The 21,800-nt window shown below is 38.9% G+C and overlaps 1 protein-coding gene across 1 annotated transcript in view; it reads left to right on the top strand.

Moving 5' to 3' along the window:
• Window positions 1-18,137, top strand: part of PAMR1 (peptidase domain containing associated with muscle regeneration 1) — a 97,654-nt gene extending 79,517 nt beyond the window's left edge. The window contains exons 7-11 of the mRNA XM_049779979.1: window positions 7,346-7,558; window positions 9,859-9,925; window positions 13,924-14,156; window positions 15,094-15,377; window positions 17,579-18,137. Of these exons, the coding sequence (XP_049635936.1) occupies window positions 7,346-7,558; window positions 9,859-9,925; window positions 13,924-14,156; window positions 15,094-15,377; window positions 17,579-18,115 (1,334 nt within the window). The 3' untranslated portion in view covers window positions 18,116-18,137. The remainder of the gene's footprint in view (window positions 1-7,345; window positions 7,559-9,858; window positions 9,926-13,923; window positions 14,157-15,093; window positions 15,378-17,578) is intronic.
• The last annotated feature ends 3,663 nt before the right edge of the window (window positions 18,138-21,800 follow it).

Raw genomic sequence — 21,800 nt, 5'->3', positions numbered from 1 at the left:
TTTATGTAGCAGAAAGTTCAGACATCTATGGGATGGGCAAAAGTCTGTAAATTATTCTTATGCCATGATGGTGCCCATACCCAAGAATAGTCCCCTGGTACCACCACTCAGCAGATACATGAGGGAGTTGAGCATCTGAAAGGATATAGGGCCCCTGGATATGGTCTCTACAGTGTCCATCAAAAATCCAGCATATTTCTTTTGCAGAGTGCCTTCCCTAAATACTGTTGCCCCCAATAAAAGAAGACAAGGTAGCAAAGTTCTTCGATAAAAGTTAACCTGGGGTCTGAGAATGGATCTCAATGGTAGCATTCATGCTTTCAGACTTAGTGTTTTGAGTTCAATCCCTAGATTGTCCCACTTTACTGTGTATAATCCCAGTATAATGTCATTTGGGGCCACAAATGCCATATGTAATGTATGTAATTTCCTGCACACTGCAATCTTGTGTGTGAGCACTGCAGCCAAGTGTGCAGTCCTGGACACAATAACAGAAATGAAGGGAGGAAAAGGATATACTGAAAATTTTAAAGTTTATTTGAAGCAATATCCCAGAACAATGCACATTCCGTACCCAGAATTGTATTTATTCACAGAGAAATTGTAAGGATGCACCAATCTTAATATGTTTATGTCCTGGGATAAATTCCAAAAAATGTTAGAGCAATGTACCATTTATGATTAATCATAGAACATTTTACAGAACAAAAGCAGGAAGAACTCATGCTCTTCTTGGTCAAAAGTGCAGATATTTTAAATTCACCCTCAGTTCTGTGTGAAAATATCCATCCTAGTGAGGATAAATGAAACATAAAGCCCTTAAAAAAAATTCAGACAGAAAAGAATCAGAATCTGCTCACTGGGAGGTACAAAGGTTCCTAAAATGAGATCCCATGGTGGGTGGGTAGCTTTGAAATTTAACCCTGGGGAGATGATCTGATGAGATGCAGATGGTTTATTAGCTCAATGGGAGGCATCTAAACCAGTAGAGAAAAGCATGGCTGGAGGAAGTCTTAGAATTCTCTTCAAAAGTGTCAGAGGAGTGTATCCAGCTTTTGTATAGACAGGAAGTAAATGTAAATGAGAGAGAACACAGAACCATACCTAGTGATTGTTTGATGTAGTAATGTACTGTTATAGATTTGTTGTGAGGGATTAAGAGAGACAAATGTATAGAGACCATGGTGGCCCCAGAAGTCTGAATCAGTATATAGACTTATCTTGAAACCTATGAGATAATTATCAAGAGACCAGAAAAGAGTGTAGAATTTCTTATGATAGTAGAATGGAGCCCAATAAAAGGCTTTCATTATATTTAGTTATGGTTTTTTTTAAGGTTCAGTTGGGGATTCACTTTTTAAAGATAGTCGGGTGCTTATAAGTAAAGGCAAACAAGAAATGAGGCTGTGTTGATTAAATTGCTTCTCAAAAATCATCCCAGCCAAAAAATAATTTGGCGTCCCATTTAATAGATTTTATGCATATGTATATTTATTCATATGCATATATAACTAGTCTCAAGACTTGAAGTTACATCATCATTCCCTAGACTCTCATTTCTGAAGAAAATAAATAAATAAATAAATTCCTTTATTTCTTCTACTCACCAATGAGCCCCTGCTTAATGCCTATTCTAAACATGGGACATAAAATGATTCTCTGAGCTTTTATTGGTCTTAGCCTATAAACCATTATGTTTTTAAGACTAGTGACTATACTAATTTAAGTCTGAGTATGAATTTTTCTAACTATGCAAAATAATAAAGAAATTCTGACAGGGTGAAGATAATCTGGGAACATGTAAACATGTAAGGAAAACTTAATGAGAGGTCAATTCAAAGTTTAGTGCCAAACTGTCTTGCCTAATACTTAAAAAATCAGAACATAAACAGCAATAAAAATAATCAGCAGGCTTTTATGGTTCTATTTTATGATTCTAACATTTTTAAAAATCATGAAGAAGCAAAAATGTGGCAAGCCCAAGTCATGACTGTATTTTTATCTGTGGTGTTGCTTTGAACACTTTTCTATATCTATTTGTGGTTTTTATCATTTTTTTTTGAATAACCCACAGGGCCCCTGAGCCCTTGAGAACTTGCTTGGGAGCCCTTTCCTCCCCCCCAATAGAAGTTAGAATTAATCCTCCAAAGAAATTTTCAGCTGATACCCCTCTAAGATGATCATTAAGATAAAATAGAAATTCTAATATTGAGTTATTGAGGGGCTTGAGGAGAAGGAGCAAGAAAATAAATTAGTAAGGAAAGATGTTTTCCTTATTACCTGAAGGAGGAAAAGAAGGAAGGGAAGAAAGGAAGGAAGCAAAGGGAGAAAGGAAAGAAGAGGAAGGAAAAAAATAGAACAATCTAACAGATAAAAGAATAAAAATTCAGAGGAATGAGACCACTTATATCTGTATTTCCAGAGAGCAAGAAGTTGGTATATTTTATTCACTGTTTCACCTGCATCTTTAACAGCTCCAAATGATATGGTAACTCTCGATTAAGTTACTTTGAATAAATCACTTTGGTCTTTAATACTGAAGTAGTTAGTTTTTGGTTTTTGGGTAAAGGTAGGATTTTCTTTGGAAGAGGAGGAATAATACTACAAAACTGAGAAAAGAAAGTTCAAAACACTTCACAAGGGTAGGTCAGAATGTATTCTAATGCAACCAATGTATATGATCTGTTACATTTTGACCATTTTCCTTTGAAAATGTAAAGCATGCATATATTGTTCACAATGAATTTACTCTGTTCTTATAAAATCCTGAATATATTATCTCACTCACTCCAGACTTATAAGTATTTATCTTGTGTGATTTTTCTGATGACATGGATTTTCAGCTTGGACACTCCCTTCAGTTATAAATTACTTGCCATATTGCATGTGACTATGAGTTAAGTACTAGATGACACAAATCTGAAAATGCCACAGGGGTTTCCACTCAAAGAGTTTTTAAATGATGAAAAATCTTAATTTTGTCAAGTGGTGCCAATAACTCAGTGATAACATCATAAACTAAATCTGATTAGATAAATTCTTATATATATATTCCCATCTCTGCAAGAGTCTTAATATATAATAACAATTGTTATTACAGTTATTGTTTTTAACTACTTCCCACTCTGTTTATTCGATAATATGATTAGTGAATTGTGAGATTGAAAAAAAATATGATGGATCATGGCAAAGACTCCTTGATCAAACTTGCATTAGATTCCTCTGAGTTCTCTCTCTAGCTAGATCCTGATCTTGGCCTCCATTCTTTATCCCAATTCCAGAAAGAATCCAATTGAGTCAAGTTATTTAAAATTTCCCACCCTTGATACCTGATCAAATTCCTTTGATAACTGATTGACCTATCCTGTCTTCAGCAATAATCCTATTCATATATGTAACCAGAATCCCTTTCCTCGTGATGCTTTCTCTTAAATTTCTATCCACACTTATTTCCAAAACACACTACCACCATTTTTATCTGGCTTTGGACATTATGGATTTGGAGGTTGATATATTTTAACAGTTTGTGAACATTTCAGCTATTCTCTTTTTGGTTTGTTGTTTTATTTCCTTCCCTGTCCCTTAGAATGCCACTTATATGTACTTGTTATCCCTCTCACTGTGATCCAGGCTTCCTGTGGTTTCTTTTTTTGTTTGTTTTTGGGTCACACCCAGCAGTGCTCAGGGGTTACTCCTGTCTCTTTGCTCAGAAATCGCTCCTGGCAGGCTCGTGGGACCATATTGGGATTCAAACCACCGTCCTTGTGCATGCAAGGCAAACACCTTTCCTTCATGCTATCTCTCTGGCCCCTTCCTGTGGTTTCTGATATGTTGTTTACCTCTTTCTTTTTGGGGCTTTATTCTAAATTGCCTTTCAGTTTATTAATACTTTTAAACTACATCTGCTTTGCTGTTGAACATATCCAATGAGTTTTTGATTTCTCTTACTACAACTTTTAATTCAGGATTTCTCATTTGGTTATTTGGGGTCCTTCCAAGTGATGATAAGAAAATCTGGGGATCCCTTCCAGTGATTTTTGTCAATAGGGCTGGCAGATCACTGCCATGGCTTGAGGATTCAGTACTTTTTGAGTTCTACAGTGCCAGGAATTACCCAAAAGTGCTTGTGTTCAATCAGAATCAACCACCTGTAAATCAAGTGCTGTAATCCCTGTCATATTTCTCTAAATCCCTGTTAGGTATCTTACAAAGCTTCTAGTTTTCAGATGACATTCACAGGCTTTTATTTTTTTAATATATTCAAAACTCTTTTAGAAATATATAAGGGCCACTTCCAATAGGGTGCACAGAAGATCCTAATTAGTGGGGCCAGAGTGGTGGCACAAGCGGTAAAGTGCCTAACATACACTAGCCTAGGACTGACCTCGGTTCAATTCTCCAGCGTCCCATATAGTTCTCCAAGCCAGGAGCGACTTCTGAGAGCATAGCCAGGAATAACCCCTGAGCACTGGGTGTGGCCATAAAAACTAAGGAAAAAAGGAAAAGAAGATCCTTATTAGTTAGTACTTGGCTTGACAGTACAAGCCTGAAAGGTCAATGCTTGACATGCCATAGGGTATAGAGGTGTTTGAGGCCACCAGGCCACACCCAGCAGTGATCCAGGGTCCTTGTGGTATCAGAGAATCAATGCAGGGTTTTGAACATACTATACTATACCAGGCATACGATACTAGTGTGGTCTAACACTTGAGCTATCCCCTTTCCCAACAAACTTATATTTAAATAGTATCAAGCAACCGCACTATCAAGCAACTGCACTAACAGATTTATAATTCTGTCAACATTGTTTGTGACTTGAATTTAGCTATATATTATTGCTTTCTGGTTAGACCCTGACTTAGAAGCATCACTCTGATGAAATTCCACAAGCAATAACTTTAAACCAAATAGCTCTCCACTTGAAGATATCAGGGTGCAGGGGCATCATTGATTTAATAGGGGTCTTATGGCATTTGGGAGTGAAAAAATAAACTAAATGAGAAGTACCTGTATGACAGTGATGTAACATATGTTATGTTTTAAAAGAGTTTAAAAATAAAAACTCTTTTAAAAATTAGTTTAAAATAATAGAATTATGGAATTATCTCTCTTAACCATAGGAAGATTTGTTTGTATATACCAAGTCAGTTTCTCTTTATGCTTTCCTTTAAAGTATCCTTCTTGAGAGAAACTAAGGACCTGAATCGTCCTGTGGCTTTATTACTCTCAAAGACTTGAGAACTTTAATAATAAAGAAGTGAATGAGAATCCTACCTATAGCATATCATGGAGCAGAAGCCTGGTGTACTTCAGAAGTACTTACTTTAGGGGCTGGCGAGATAGCATGGAGGTAAGGCGTTTGCCTTCCATGCAGAAGGACAGTGGTTCGAATCCCGGCATCCCATATGGTCCCCCATGCCTGCCAGAGGCAATTTCTGAGCGTAGAGCCATGAGTAACCCCTGAGCACTGCCGGGCGTGACCCAAAACAAAACAAAACAAAACAAAAAAAGTACTTACTTTCAAGGAGGAAAATTCCAATTCTCAGGCTTACTATAGGTTTTCTCTGTCTCCTCTGTTAACATTATACCCATGTTCCTGGAAGTACAAGCACTAGAGCTTCCTGAGTCTACATAAAGCTTCAAAAAATGCATTGCCTTTGCACCATTTCAGTGTCTTTTTTTATGGGTGGGGGCACACCCAGTGACACTCAGGGGTTACTCTTGGCTATGCGATCAGAAATCTCTCCTGGCTTGAGAGACCATATGAGATGTCAGGGGATTGAACCGCGGTCTGTCCTAGGCTAGCATGCACAAGGCAGACGCTTTGCCACTGTGCCACTGCTCCGGCTCCACCATTTCAGAATCTTAAGCTCATTCAGTGAGTTTCCTTTTAATACTTAAAATAAGAGTTTAAAGTCACCCACCAGGGAAACTTCTCATAGTACATAGTCCCAAAACATAGAGATCATTCTGGAGAGTATCAACTAAATGGCCTATGGGCATTCTGAGAAGGAACAAACCAAAAATTTGTCCAGTATTGACAACCTTGCCAGGAGACACATGGGAAAGTGATTCATTGTTTAGTAGTTCTGACATGCTTAAAAATATTTTTTTGTATTTCTTCCCCTTATTGTTGTTATCATTATGCATAAATCACATACATCAGGTATGGTACTTGCAAGGTGTTTTATGCTGGTATTTGTACATGTTTTGATTGAAACATCCCCCAGAGATCACACACTTTGTTGTGGTTGGGATCTTGAATGGAAATGCTAACATATTTTCACTGTAGGTATGCAGTGTTGGTCAGTGATTCTTCAAGTGTTATCGATCCTGACCCCTTATTAAATATTTTAGAAATTTAATTTAAATGGAGAGTCCTGTTTTTACCTAAAGGCCAACTAGTAAGTCCCTAAGGTACTAGAGAAAATTATGAGAAGAAAAAGCATGTCAAATGCTCAATTGTACAGCATAGAAGGAGTTTTTATAGGGTTTAACCTTAGAAGAAATGATTAAAAAGGCTAGGGAGTCTGAGTGAGTGACTGGTACCCAGATTTAGTAAATAAGGGTTAAATTATTTAGAGGATGTATTCCATTTCTTTAGGCAAGTGATACTTGGTATTATGCCATAATCTATTTGAGAAAGTATACGATTTACATCATAAGATATTTTCAGGCTGTGTCTATCCTGTTTAGTGCTCAGACACCTGGCAATGCCATTTTTACTTGAAATAATTTACAACAGGAGTTAAAGAATATAAGTAACTATGCAGTAAATATTGTTAAGGATTTAGATGGAAAGTTCTATTTGGATATCAATGAAAATTTGTTGTCTCGGAATTTCTATTGTCCTTTAGTCTGTTTCAACTGTAAGTTTCAATACTTATGTACCTCAAAGTAAAACATAATTTAAATTTTTTCTATAGAGACTCTTGTTTCTAATATAAGTACAATACAAATAGTATATTCAATAGTGTAATTCAGTTGTTCAAGTTTTAGTGAATAAAGGAAATAATACAATACTGAAATACAGTAACTCTGTATATTGATCAAAAATCTTGGTAAAATACTAGAGAAGGGAAAATGCATGTTCATGTGTAAGCTAGTTGCAGCATACAATTTATCTGTAGATTAAATGAGATATTTATGTTAAGAATATAGTTATAAATCAATGGGAAGCCATGCCTAATACATACATTTTCTATTATGAGTTTTCTTTAGGTAATTCCTTTGAGTCCTCTGTTAGCAAGTTTCATATCACATTTTATATTCAATAAAACCTGAGAAAATTTTATTCTAAAATGGAATGTTTCCATCTTTTAATCACTTTTATTTTCTCTTTTAGTCCTTGAAGAAATAAACTGCTCAGACCCTGGAGGCCCAGTCAATGGTTACAAGAAAATAACAGGAGGGCCTGGGTTTATTAATAGGCACTCTGCAAAAATTGGCACCATCGTGTCTTTCTTTTGCAACAACTCATATGTTCTTAGTGGCAATGAGAAGAGAATCTGCCAGCAGAATGGAGAATGGTCAGGAAAACAGCCTATTTGCATAAAAGGTAAATTGTAAATCTTCAGTAATCTAGAAGAATAGGGGTGCTGAATTTGGAAGTTGCTCTCCCATACATGTTTTCATGAACTGTTGTAAAAATACCTTTCTCTTTTTCATGGGAACCACATCTGACATGTAAATTGGAAACCATTATTAAAAATCTCTGCTTCTCTTTTGAACCCTGTTGGTCTTAAACATGTCTAGCTGTGATTAAGAAGTGTGATGTAGATATTAAAGCAGTTTAAGAAAGGAGATAGGGTCAAGTTTTATATATGCAAACACAATTTACAATAAAAGTATTTTATATGACTTATATAGCACATTTATCAACTCTATATGCAATGGTAAGTGGTGACAGAAAAAAACAAAAGAGGAAAAGTAGGCACATCATTCACAGACAGTGTAAGAGGTGGTTTAAGATGTTTTAAAGATAGGGATGATTAAACTGGATAAAGGGGATAAATGGTGTATAGGGAAGGATGGAAATTAGGCTTTTAGTGGCAATCATAGTGCACTATATATAAAGGTAAAATTAGAATGCAATACCCTGAAACCTCCAATAAAATATTAAAAAGAGAAAAAGATAAGATGGTAAGCATACAAAGAGACTTCTGATGAGAGAAATACTTCAGAGCAAAGAGCAAAGTGCCTATTGAGTTTTGAATCAGTACTCCTGCAGGAGGCAGGTAAAATCCTTGCCAGTCTGGGGAGTTTGGAGGGATTTTTGAAAGAGAGAGGGATTAAGATTATACTCCAGTCGGAAGACAAATAAAATGAGAGAAAATGTAGGAGAGAAACAATCAGTAGATTCTACATGAGACAGTCTGTGAATTGGAGGGTGGAATGGGTCTAAATTTCATAAAAGGTAATACGGGGCCTGGAACAATAGTACAGGGAAGGGTGCTTGCCTTGCACATATCTGACCCAGGTTCAGTCCCCAACACCTGATATAGTTCCCTGAGTCCCAACAGAAGTGATCCCTGAGCACAAAGCAAAGAGTAAGCTCAGTGCACCACAGGGTGTGATCCACAAACCAAAAACAATTAAATAAAGGTAACATGGGACCAGAAAAAGGGGAATGAAATACAGGAGAAGTTTGAAACTTATATGTCAGTGGGGGTGTGGTGGGGGAAATTATTTACTTTCTAAGTGAATTTATTCATATTTATTCTAGGTCAACAGCCCCTTTATTTGAGGGTGGGGGATAAAATAGGAAGGCAGGTCACAAATATCTGGCTGTTTTCTGAGAAGAAAACCTGTCCTTGGCCTAGATTATCCAAATAATTGCCCAACCCTTCACTTTCCCTTCTGGGCATTTGTCAACAACCTGAATCCTGGGGAAAGGAATGAAAGGGAATTATTTGTGAAAGAAATAAATCACTTTAGACTTCAGCCAGAAGCGACCTTCATCTCCACGTCCCACCCGAGCCCAGACTGTTTCTGAATTTCATTAAGTATGGAAATGGTGTTACATATGTCCTAAGAGATTTTTTTTTTTGTCAACTCTTCTCTTAGAAATGAATACCACCAAAGTTCCCAAGGTTGCTAATTAGATGAATCTTGGCTGCTTAATTGGGAAGTAAGATGGGAAGGGATCCTTTTCACTGGTGAAGAAAGAAAAACTGCAGCAAAGTGAAAGTGGGCTTTGAGGGCCTGGCCCACAACTCTTAAGAGCTTAAGGGCAGAGAAAAGACATTCTCTGTCACCTGAAAATTCTTTTTTTTTTTTTTTTTTTGGTTTTTAGGCCACACCTGGTAATGCTCAGGGGTTACTCCTGGCTATGCGCTCAGAAGTTGCTCCTGCTTGGGGGACCATATGGGACACCGGGGGATCGAACTGTGGTCCGTTCAAGGCTAGCGTAGGCAAGGCAGGCACCTTACCTCTTGCGCCAGTGCCCGGCCCCACCTGAAAATTCTTGATGACTTACAGGTTCCATTGAGAAACTCCTTTGATGGACTTTTTTTCTAGAGTTTTTACTTGGATTTTTAGTCTGTTTGGACCAAGTCTCCATTTCTTTGGAGAGATTATTTTCATCTAATCATTGCCATAATTGTTCCAGTCACCCTGGTGGACCAGCCTTTTCAAGGTGGTTCCTCTGATTGGATTCTTCCACAGGTTTTTTGCTGTAATGAAAAGCAGAAAGCTCTTTTGCTGAGAGAACTAGCTAAAGGTGGCTGACCTGGCTATCTCCCAGAGTCTGGGGGCTATGTGGAGTTTGAAAAGGGTGGTCCACAATGATAATCTGAAAGGAAGGGTATGAGTAGTTGACATAGGCAAGGATTGTATAGCAGTACCTTTCTTCCACAGCCTGCAGAGAACCGAAGATTTCAGACTTGGTGAGACGAAAAGTTCTTCCAATGCAGCTTCAGTCAAGGTGAGGTTGAAACACCTGAATTCTGCTGCCAATGGTGAATGACTATCCCCCTTCCTGCCCCCTTTCTCTATGTTTGGCTAAAGTCAGGCTGGGGTTTCTTAGGGACACAGAGCTAACAGGCTATGAAAGAACAGGGCTTATTAGATGGAGCCTTATTAGCCAGCTGTCCTCGCCAAGAGGTAGCAGTGGTTGGACCATGTCCAGGTTTTAGTGGCTCGTGGGAAAGTAGGTACATGGTAGGAAGCAAGAGTTTAAGATGATCTTTCAGGAACTTCATTTTAATAGTGGAGTGAGTACAATGTAGTTATTATGGCAACTGACAGGGAACATGAACTTCTTGCCAAATCCAACCAACTCTGGCTCAAGAAGATGCTCTTGGAAGTAACCAACTTAATGAGGCAGGCTGAAGAAGCTCAAGGATGAATGCTAAAGGATCTTCCCTGGGGAGGGACATCTCAGCATTCAGTCTTCCTCTTACAAGGATGTGGAATATTGCTTAGAAGTAGTTCCATTTCCAAGCTAGCTTTCTTTCACTTATTTTTGTAGGTATTTCCCTCTCACTTCCTTACCTTATTTATCCTTCCACCTTTTTCCTGACAGCACAGAAGCCTCCTGGCTTGATTGCTTACCCTATGCCCTTCCAAGTTTATCTCTTCTCCAGAACCTTAATTCTTGGGGTTTGGTCTGTCTAGAACCCCTTTCCAATCAGATTGTTTGTTGTTGGCTTCTTTCAATTCTCTCTCAGCTCTCACCTGGCAGGGATGGATACTTTCCCTGATGGTCTTTTCAAAATTGCCTGATTCATGCTCCCTTTAGCAACACTGACTAGAATTAGAGCCTTTTAGAGACAAACAAAAGCTCTGTGCTAGGATAACAAGAAAATTCATGGATTCATATGAACCTTAAAGAATAGTGAGTGAATAAATGAAGGAACCACCCCACCCTCCCTAACCAGTCACGTGGATAGCCCCCGCCCCATTCTCTGCTGTCACATAGCTCTTCCCATTTTATCTTGCATTCTTCTCCACCTATCTGCTCATATAGTTATTTTTTCATGATTTCGTCGATTTCTGTCTTCCACACTAAACAGATATAAAAGTTAGGGGTTCAGGCACATTTTCTGTTCTGTTCATAAGTAGAACAGAACTATGCCTAGAAAGTACCTAACATGTAATAAATATTAATTTAAAAGATAAACTAGATTGGCACATAGATTTCCAGACCTGACTCTCTTTAGTGCCATATTTAGTGTTTCATAGGTTGTTGTTAGGATACTTGGGTGGGTTCTTAAGCTTTCTGAGACTTCATTTTTCCATCTTTTTGTTTTTTGAAGGAGGCACCCCAATTGATCAAGGGCTACCAAGGTCATATTTGGTGACACATGAGGTATGGTTTGGGGGAATCAAAATTGTGATCATATACATACAAGGTATGCTCTCTGTCACTTTGGGATCTATCCCTGACCCCTGATTTCCTCTTTTGAAAGATGGGGATAAACCTACTTCTGTGTCAGATTGTTGATCGGGATTCAATGCAACATCAAAGTTGACTGAGCAATACCAGTTGAACTTTGAATGTTTTATGTATATTAACTCATTTAATCATCACTACCACTCCTATAAAGGTATTAGATTATCATCAACACTTTAGTTTTGATTATATGACTTTTTATGACAGGTAAATACACAAAGAAGGTAAGTCTCACCCATCATTCCAAATCCTGGGGTATATTTGTCCACTTTGTGCTCTGGATCATCATTCTTAAACATTCTTAGATACTAGGCTTGAAACCTATGTCAAAATATTCATCCAAGGTCTTCCACATACCATCATTTGTTAATTGTGGCTTTTATTTTTAAGCATAATAATCATGGGTAACTAACAAGTACTTGAAATATTCACAAATCAGGACGCTATCTCTTGCTCTCCTCTGGCTGTCTCCTTCTATTTCCATCCTTCCCTTTCCATGCAATACATTGGAAGCTGTGGCCATGAAAGCTAATGTTGGTCTCTTTTTCTGATCTTTGTTACTTGCTTCATGGATTATCCATGCAGTGAGACAGATCTATTCTTCCTGAGTAATTTTTTAGAGGAGGCCTTGAAAAAGCCTTGGACAGTGGGTATCATTTTTGAAATAGTTATAATGGGAAGTTGGAGGACAAGGTGCCAGTTGTTGTGTGATAAGAGAGCAAAGCTGGGAATATTACTAGGTGTCTGTTTGAAAGATAGGTGTCTAGAGTGAGGTATGCCTACCTTTAGCAGCCAGGCTCCTTCAGAAATATCAAAAGGCAACATAAAACTTCAAGGCCCAGATGTTGAGCTTGTATGTAAATTTAGGATTTATCTGAATTAAAAACCTGACTCTAAACATGAGCTAAAGGTGTGTTGATTATCATCAGTGAGGGTGTATATTTACTCTGATAAAGCACTGTTAAGAAATGATAGTTGGGGGCCAGAAAGATAGCAGGGAGGTAAGGCGTTTGCCTTTCATGCAGCAGGATGGTGGTTCAAATCCTGGCATCCCATATGGTCCCTCGAGCCTTCCAGGGGTGATTTCTGAGCGTAGAGCCAGGAGTAACCCCTGAGCACTGCTGGGTGTGACCCTCTCCCCCCTAAAAAAGAAATGATAGTTGGAAATGATCACTCTGGTAAAAAAAAAAAACTGGATACTAAAAGGAGGTAAAATGATAGGCGTGATACCCCTTGATATCAATATTGTAAATCACAGTGTCTAAAAGAAAAAAAAAGGAAAAGCAACTGAGTGAGTGAGAGAGAGAGAGGAAAAAAGAAATGTCTGCCATAGATTCTAGTAGAAGGAAGGACAGTAAAAAGGGCAGGAGGGCAACTGGGGGCATTGGTGGTGGGAAATGGGCACTGGTGAAGGGATAGTTGTTGTGACTGAAACTCAACCATGAATAACTTTGTAACTGTATATCTCATTGTGTCATTTAAAAATTTATTTTTATATATACATATATATATGTCAAGACCCCTGAAATAGATTTCCTGAGATGATATCAAATATGCTCTGTGGGACCCTAGTCTGTGTCAAGACTCCCATGTGCTGCACTGATACCATCTTAGCTTCCTGTGTGCCCCTAAGTACTCACATTACTTACATAAATTTCCTTCCTCCATTCATTAAAGACATGAAGACATCTATTCCTAAAGGAATTATAGCTTTTCTGTTAATCATTTTTCTGCACTGATATAAAATGAGCACATGACATTCAATGTGTACACTTCTTCCTACCCCATCCCTGAATGGTCCCTGGGGATTGTGCCTTCATTTTAAAGGCTTTTCTCTTTTACATACAATGCTCTTTATTTCCTCCAATCAATGTGCCCTGAGAGGAGTTCTATTCTCTAAGGTGTACTAATTACATCTGCCAATTGCTAAATCAAGCTACTGTATCAACATAGTTTAGTTCAAGACAATTTCTAATATTGCCCCATTATGATAATGGTTAAAGAGAAAAAAGATGCCTGCGTTTCATTCATGTTAACTTCCTTTCGTGTTTAATCTTACAATTAATTTTGTGTGCCTGTGCATGGTTAGCATACCTGAAGATGGCAGGTATTGTGCATCGAGTCATGCCAGAGCTGGAAAAGGAGGAACAAGAGGAAGTGAGGGCTTGCAAGAGAATTTGCTCTGTGGTAGAAGGGAAAGTATGGGTGGGGAAGGGTGGGGGAGAAAAGAAAGAGAGCGAGACAGAGAGAGAGAGAGAGAGAGAGAGAGAGAGAGAGAGAGAGAGAGAGAGAGAGAGAGAGAGAGAGAGAGAGAGAGAGAGAGAGAGAGAGAGAGAGAGAGAGAGAGAGAGAGAGAGAGAGAGAGAGAGAGAGAGAGAGAGAGAGAGAGAGAGAGAGAGAGAGAGAGAGAGAGAGAGAATTACCCTGTAATAAAATATCAATGTGGAGGTTGTCATAGACACTAAAGGGGACTATGGTGACTGTCAATCTGCTCTCTCTCTCTCTGGACCCATGGCCCGCCCCTGCAGGGAGACACCATTACACCAGCTATACTCGTCAGCCTTCAGCAAGCAGAAGCTGCAAGACAGCCCGACCAAGATGGCTGCCCTTCCCTTTGGAGACCTGCCCCCTGGATACCAACATCTGCACACCCAGCTCCAGTATGAGTGCTTCTCACCCTTCTACCGCCGCCTGGGCAGCAGCCGGAGGACATGTCTGAAAACTGGGAAGTGGAGTGGGCGTGCCCCATCCTGCACCCCTAGTGAGTCAAAGCTTGACCTTGGGCTGGAAGAAATAACTTCCATGGCTACTGAGGAACAGTCATTCATCCTGTTGAAGGCTTTTGTGGGAAAAATTTCTTGTTCAAATGGTCCTTCAATGCTATCCTTACACTAGAGATATCTGAAATTCCAGTTAGAACTTCCTTCCTCTGATTTCCACCCAAGAGAGATGAAGTCATTGCATTTGAGATGAGTTTGGGGAGTGGGGTGGCACATACTTCCTTATGAAGGAGTCCATCATATTATCTTAGGGAACAGGAACACTATGTAGAAAAGAGATGAAAGGTACAGAAGAGCTTTTAATGATGCCATCATTGTTGCTAAGTTGTTTTGATGTTCATTTCATGCATTACTTAGGAAATGGTTATTAATCAGTGATTAAGTATTTAATTACCTATCTGTGAGATCTTAATAATGATTTTGGAGATAATACATGGATGTATCTGAAATAAGGTTTGTAACATTTACTAATATTTTTGACCCTCTTTTAAAGAACAGTATCTTGGTGAATTGTGGTCATATTTATAATGATAATTGTATTTTGAATCTAGCATATGATGTATGATATTCATCAGATAAATATGTATACATATATCATCTCATCCAGTCTCCCTAAAGACTCAATGCGATGATTGTTATTACTCTCTCCATTTTGCAGGCAGGAAGAATGAGGCTTTCAAAGATTAGGCAACTTTCCCAAAGTCCCATTGCTAGTAAGTACTTAGAATTGGAAGCTTCCAATAGTAACTCTAGGCTTTATAGTTTAATAATAGTTGAATGGAAAAGCAAATAGATTTGATGCTTATGGTCTTCACACTATGGGCTGAAATTTCCATGTGAATGTTTTCTTGGTTGAGTGATATTTCCTTTTATTGAGAAGTTCTTATTAATCTAACTGAGTTTATGCTTTCTCCATAGTCTGTGGGAATATCACCACTATGAAGACTCAGGGAATGCACTGGCCATGGCAGGCTGCCATCTACAGGAGGGCCAGTGGTGTACATGGTGGCAGTTTACACAAAGATTCATGGTTCCTGGTCTGCAGTGGTGCCCTGGTAAATGAGCGCACTGTGGTGGTAGCTGCCCACTGTGTAACCGAGCTGGGAAAGGTGACCGTAACCAAAACAGCAGATCTTAAAGTTGTACTGGGGAAATTCTACCGGGATGATGACCGGGATGAGAAGACTATTCAAAGTTTGCGGGTAAGAGACAATTGCTGCTTGCAATAGGAACCTTTGTCTCAGGTCCAAACATGATAAGAGTTGTGACTGCCATTTTTGTAACCTTAGCACTATAGCATGTATCCCAAAAGCTGTCATGTACCAGGAACCTAGTGTTTTATATCAAGACCAGGATAAAGCATACAGAATAACTAGTTGGCCTTCTTTCTTTTGGTTATTTTAGAAAACAAAAAAGATAGTAACAAATGTCACCATTATGATTGTTTAATAAATCACCTTTCTATTTGGGCATTATATTTAGTATACTGTGAGGATATAATAGTGAATTTTGTCCAAAATAGTTCTTACAATTTATGATTTTATCTCTTTCTCCTCCTGCTTCCCTTCTATTCTCTATTCATGCACCCAGCTATCTGTTTACCCAAATATGTGTCCATCCATTCATCCATACGTCTGTCCATCCATCTGTTTGTCCGTTTACCCATCTTCCACCCATTTACCCATTCACCCATCTATCCATTCATCCATTCATCTATACATCCATTCATCTATCTACCCACCCATCTTTGCTCCCAATAATCTGTCCACCTATCCATCTAGCTACCCATCCATTTGTTCAACAATCTATCTGCCTATTTATTTGTCTGTTCACCCATCTATTTATTTACACATGTATTTATTTGACCATCTTCTCATCTATACATCCATATATCTATCTGTCCATCAATCCATGGATATATTATCCATGCAACTGCACAACCACTGATCAATTCATCTATTAGTCCATCTGTCTATCTGCCCTGCCAATAAACCAGTAAGCCAACTAGATAGTCATTAACTCATATATCTGTTGTTGAGATTACACAGCATATAATTCATTAGGAACAAATAAAATACTGAAGAAGGCCTTGAGTTTTCCTTAAGAGTTTACAGTCTAGTTGGAAACACAGAGCAGTGAACAACCTTACAGAAGCTCCAAGGAAAAATGCTAGAGTTGTAGGAGTAATAAACATAAAGTGTTACACTGTACTTCAGTTGTACAGTCCTAAAGGCACCCTCAAATACTTAACAGTAAATATTGTGAAAATTGGAAAATACTCTAAAAGAAAGCTTTGTGAAACATTCTGGGTATAGTTCTGATTAGGAATAAATGTAAGTGAGAAGCTGAAGAAAGAGCACAACAAATAAGGTGCTTGCCTTGCATATTCATATGGGTTTGATCTCTGGGACCATATGTGGTCTCACAGCACTACTAGAAGTGATTTCTGAGCACAGAGCCAGAAGCTCTGACATCACCAAATATAGTTCCCAAAGAAACAAACAAAAAAGAGAAATGAACAGTTTACAGTTGATTAAAAAGTATATACTAGTCACCTACAGAGGTTTATGTTTTGGTGGTGCTATTTGATAGTGGGTTTTTGTTTTTGTTTTTGGGCCACACCTGGCAGTGCTCAAGGGTTACTCCTGACTATCTGCTCAGAAATAGCTCCTGGCAGGCACAGGGGACCAAATGAGATGCCGAGATTCAAACTAACCACCTTAGGTCCTGGATCGGCTGCTTGCAAGGCAAACACCGCTGTGCTATTTCTCCGGCCCCTATTTGATAGTGGTTTTAATTTTTCAATTAAATTTTGGTTGGATTTTTGGTGTTACACTAGTGGTGCTCAGGGGCTACTTCTGACTCTGTGCTCAAAAGTGATTCCTTGCAGTTCTCAGGGGACCATATCAGTTACTGGAGATAGAACAAAGTTTATAGCTGCAAGTCAAGCTCCTCATTTCCTATACAGTACTTTTTCCCCAGTCTTGATAATTACTTTCAGAGTGGTTTAAGTTGGTTATTTGCCAACTTTAAGACTTCAGTGGTCACAAATAAGACCTGGAGTTTGTGCTCTGAGAAAGTTACTATAGTGGCTTCTGCATGGTGTTGGTTGGTTGGAATAAAGTGGCAACTGCTCACTTTTAACAGAGTATATGTTCTTATTCTATAAAACCTCATCTGACCACTTCCACCATTTTACCATCACCTGAGATACTCCAATAGGCATTTCAGTTTGTTACTCTGAACATATAGATATTGCTTTCTAGGATCCAAATGAACTATACATCCCCCAATTCATTGTAGCCATCTTAGTTTCTCCTGATAAATTGGTCCTAGTGCTTATCTGCTTTGGTTCATCTTGAAGTTGTTTGTTCACCATTGTATCTATACCTGGTATTTGTAGATTTCTGCCATCATTTTGCATCCCAATTATGACCCCATCCTTCTGGATACTGACATTGCTATCCTGAAGCTCCTAGACAAGGCTCGCATGAGCACCCGTGTCCAGCCCATCTGCCTTGCAGCCCCTCGGGACCTCAGCATTTCCTTCCAGGAGGCTCACATCACTGTGGCTGGCTGGAATGTTCTGGAAGATGTGAGCAGCCCCACTTTCAAGAATGACACACTGCGCTCAGGGGTGTTCAGGGTAATGGACTCACTGCTGTGTGAGGAACAGCATGAAGACCGTGGCATTCCAGTGAGTGTCACAGACAACATGTTCTGTGCCAGCCGAGACCCCAGTGCCCCTTCCAGTATCTGCACAGCAGAGACGGGTGGCATTGCAGCTATGTCTTTCCCGGGCAGGGCATCTCCGGAGCCTCGCTGGCATCTTGTGGGGCTGGTTAACTGGAGCTATGACAAAAAGTGTAGCTACAGCCTTTCTACTGCCTTCACCAAGGTGTTGCCCTTTAAAGATTGGATAGAGAGAAACATGAAATGAGCCTTGGCCTTTTGGAGATGCTTCTTTGGGCATACAGATATGCATGAGTGCAGACCTGATGTGTGATTTTGCCCACAAATTTGCCAGAGTCATCACTTGTAACTTCAGGAGGAAACTCAGCAAAGGGGCGCAGAGATCACTTTCTGTTCATTCACTGCCTCCCTGGCTCCTCAGACCAAATATAAGACATGAGGATATGGAAGAAATTCATTTCTTCAAAAACAGAACTTTATATGAATAAACAGGAAAAATGGTTGTTTAATCCACATGGTGCTTCCCCACTGGCCTTGCGGATGTATAAATATCACAATCACATGCAATGGAAAGAAGACTGACCTCGAGCTGGGCTTTATAAGGGCTCTTCGAGAATTCTAGCCAGATGGCACTCCAGAGTCAACCGCAAGACTGTCCTGGACATGGGGCTTGGTTGTGCCTTTGGTTTTCATGGTCACTGCCACATCACAATGTGATCTTTTACCTGACCCTTACCTTGTACACCTTTAAATAGACAAGGGTTGGCTTTTGACCCACCAGAATGTGTGTCCTGTGTTGATTTCCACTTGTTGCTTCTGGGAGTTACTTCAGTTGGGGTTGAGGGTTTGGTGACAGACAGCCCATGAACATAGATCTCAACAATGTCAAAAAGCCTATGGCAAAGAAGATGACATATTTTCAGTACCAACATGGTGGCATTTTCTGGTCATGAGCTTGTGGAGGAGAAACTTGGGGACCACAGAGAAAACACTAAAACAAAAATCTCAGGGGGGTGGGTGAAGAGATAATATCCAATGTACCCACTGGTTCTTGTGTTAGAGACTTGCACAAAATCCTGCTTAGATTTCTGGAAGTCTTGATGATATGTGTTTATGGCTTTCAAATTGGAATCACTGAGACATGACCTTTCTAACCTTACCCAAACCCACTGAATAAGGGAACTAATAAAAGGGGATTTAATGTAATACAATTTCTGGAATAATCTTTTTGGTATAATTCTCTTTTGAAGGGGTTGTGGTAAACAGATCTCACTCTTTTCTCCTTGATCCCCTGTCCTGCTCATTACCATTCTTATCTTCAAGATGCTTCCTGTCTTTAGATAGAAATTTACTTTTACTAGGTATTTGTTAGAAATGGACACTGTCCCTTGATTTTGTTCTCTTTGCTTATCCCAGCAGTGATCCTTGGGGACTGCCTTCTTTATACCTCTACCTAGCACTAGGACTCCTGAGATCTGGGAGTGACTTCTCTTTGACACTGGTTTAGGTCACTTCATCTCATTGATAGTAAATGGAAAATTTCTCTGGTAGCTTTCAAACAGCCTATGGATGATGCTCCATCACCAACATGCACAACTTTGGGGTCTGTGGTAATGTTATCTTTTTTGTACTTTAAGACGTGAGAACCCATGGTTTTTACAGGGGTATCCTAGGACACAGTCACCTTTTATTGAACCCAACAGAAAATTTTTCTTTTCTCAATGTGTCACATAGGACTTTGACCTCAAGCTTTCTAATCCTAAGAGGACAAGAGGACACATCTGTCTCCCAACCTGCTTCCCATTTCTATGTCTTTCCAAAATTTCCCAAAGCCAGAAAAGAATTTTGGGTACTTTCTCTAGTAGTCAGCCTTTCTTGGGACTTTCCATAAGTTATCCTCCTTCATTCAATACCTCACTTACGTCACCTTCATTTCTTAACCTAGGAACAATGTATTAGTTATTAAGTTTGGAAGAACAAACATTCACTGCTCAAGGGGTTAAACTTAATGTTTGTTGTCTCACTGTTTCAGTACTGAGGGACCAAATGGTTGATCTTGACATGAGCTTGTAGTCAAGACTCATAGAATCATAGAACTATCCCAAGTCCTATATGCATCTAATTTATTAGCTTAGTCAGGTTGCAAATTCCCCCAGGTCTGTCACTAACTTTTAAACTAGAAACAATGATTTTTTGAGAGGTAAAATAGAAGTCAGATTAAAGATGTCTACATTAAAATTTCTGTTTTTCAACTTTTCTAGATGATCTTAGATCCATTCCTTATGCTCTCTACTACAGTGTTATCCACAGTGAAGTAAGAATGATGAAAATCTGACTCTTGGGGCTAGAGAGATAATGAAAGAATTAAAGCAGTTGATTTGTATGGAGCCAACACTGATTCAATCCTGGCACTGCTTATGGGTCCCTGAGAATTTACATTTATTAGCAGTGAATATAGAACTAGGAATAACCCCTAGTCATCAACAATGATGGCCAAAGAAAAAGGAAAGAAAGAAAAGAAAATCCAACTAACCTCACACCTGACTCCTGTGGTAGTGATTAAATGAGATATGGTACAAAGCAAAAAATGGAGCAGAGGCATGAAGTTTAGTGACTATAATAATTGGCAGGGGCAGCTATGTAGCTGGTTTCAGCTTCATGGGCAACCCTATATGCCTCTTCAATCACATTTGCCTTGGATGTCATGCTCGTACTTAATCCTCTGTACCATCATGGCTCCCACTCTCTCAACTACAGATGTTAAATTTCACCTTTGCTTAACCACTTAGATTTACTTCATATATATATGTGTGTGTGTGTGTGTGTATGTATGTATGTATGTATATATATATATATACTTTTGATTAAGACTTTGAGCTCCTTAAAAGCCAAATGTGCTCCCCAAATCCTGAGGGTATCACCTCTGACTGCTTGATGAATAACCCTTAATTATTAGTCACTTTTCCATCAATCTCTCTCTCTCTCCAGATTGCTTCAAAGGGCTGAATGTGTTTACATACACTCATCAAGGATTCCAGGTTAGGATAAGAAAAACCTTGGTCCTATCTTGCTACTAAAGAAATATTATCCATCTCCTTGTCACAAATTCTTTGTACCATAGAATTCCAAGGATGAGAGACTATCTTTCTGTTGGAATTTGGTGACATATATAAATTGATACACACACACACACACACACATACCACTCAGTGTTTTAGAAAACGATCAAAACAAAACAGTAAAATAAAATATTATAATGGCTAACTAGAATTGTGGGTACCGGTGAAAATTTTGATGTGAAATTGTTTCTTTTCATCTGATGCTTGATTTGATCAACCTGGCTAAACAGTTAGGAATACAGCTGAAAATTCAGTTGACTAAATTAGGTCAAAGTAGAAACCACATACTCACACACACACACACACACACATACACACAACATGTTTGTCTCTTTTTAATTGGGGAGAAACATTGAGCCACACTCAGTGGTACTTGGAGACTATTACTAACTCTGCTCAGAGGTCAGTCCTAGTGGTGCTCAGAGAACCATGCAGGGTCATGCAAGGTAAGCTTCTTAACCATTGTACTTTTTCACTGGCCCCCTCTTGCCATGCTAACTTCAGTAATGATCTGTAAAAGACGGTACTTCCATTTGTGTATAGCTTATATAAATCTGGTGGAGGAAAATAAGAGGGCAGAAGAGGTTTATTGTATTCCTGAGCACACCTTCCCAGCCAGATGAGCTATTACATATGTTATATAAATGTATTTCAGAGCTGCCTGTGTACTCTATTCAACTCCAAGGCCTGAATAATGCTGTTCATTTATTACTTCCATATACCATGTAAGTTTCTCTTGATCTGAAGACACACATGAAAGCAATTTTTTTTTGCTTCCCTTAACTTGACTCATAGCAAAAGCCATTAAAAGCA

The sequence above is a fragment of the Suncus etruscus genome, chromosome 9 (assembly GCF_024139225.1).
Source record: "Suncus etruscus isolate mSunEtr1 chromosome 9, mSunEtr1.pri.cur, whole genome shotgun sequence".
NCBI classification, from domain to species: Eukaryota; Metazoa; Chordata; class Mammalia; order Eulipotyphla; family Soricidae; genus Suncus; species Suncus etruscus.
Note: the sequence above shows the minus strand (reverse complement) of the source record. Positions and strands in the feature narration are given on the sequence as shown.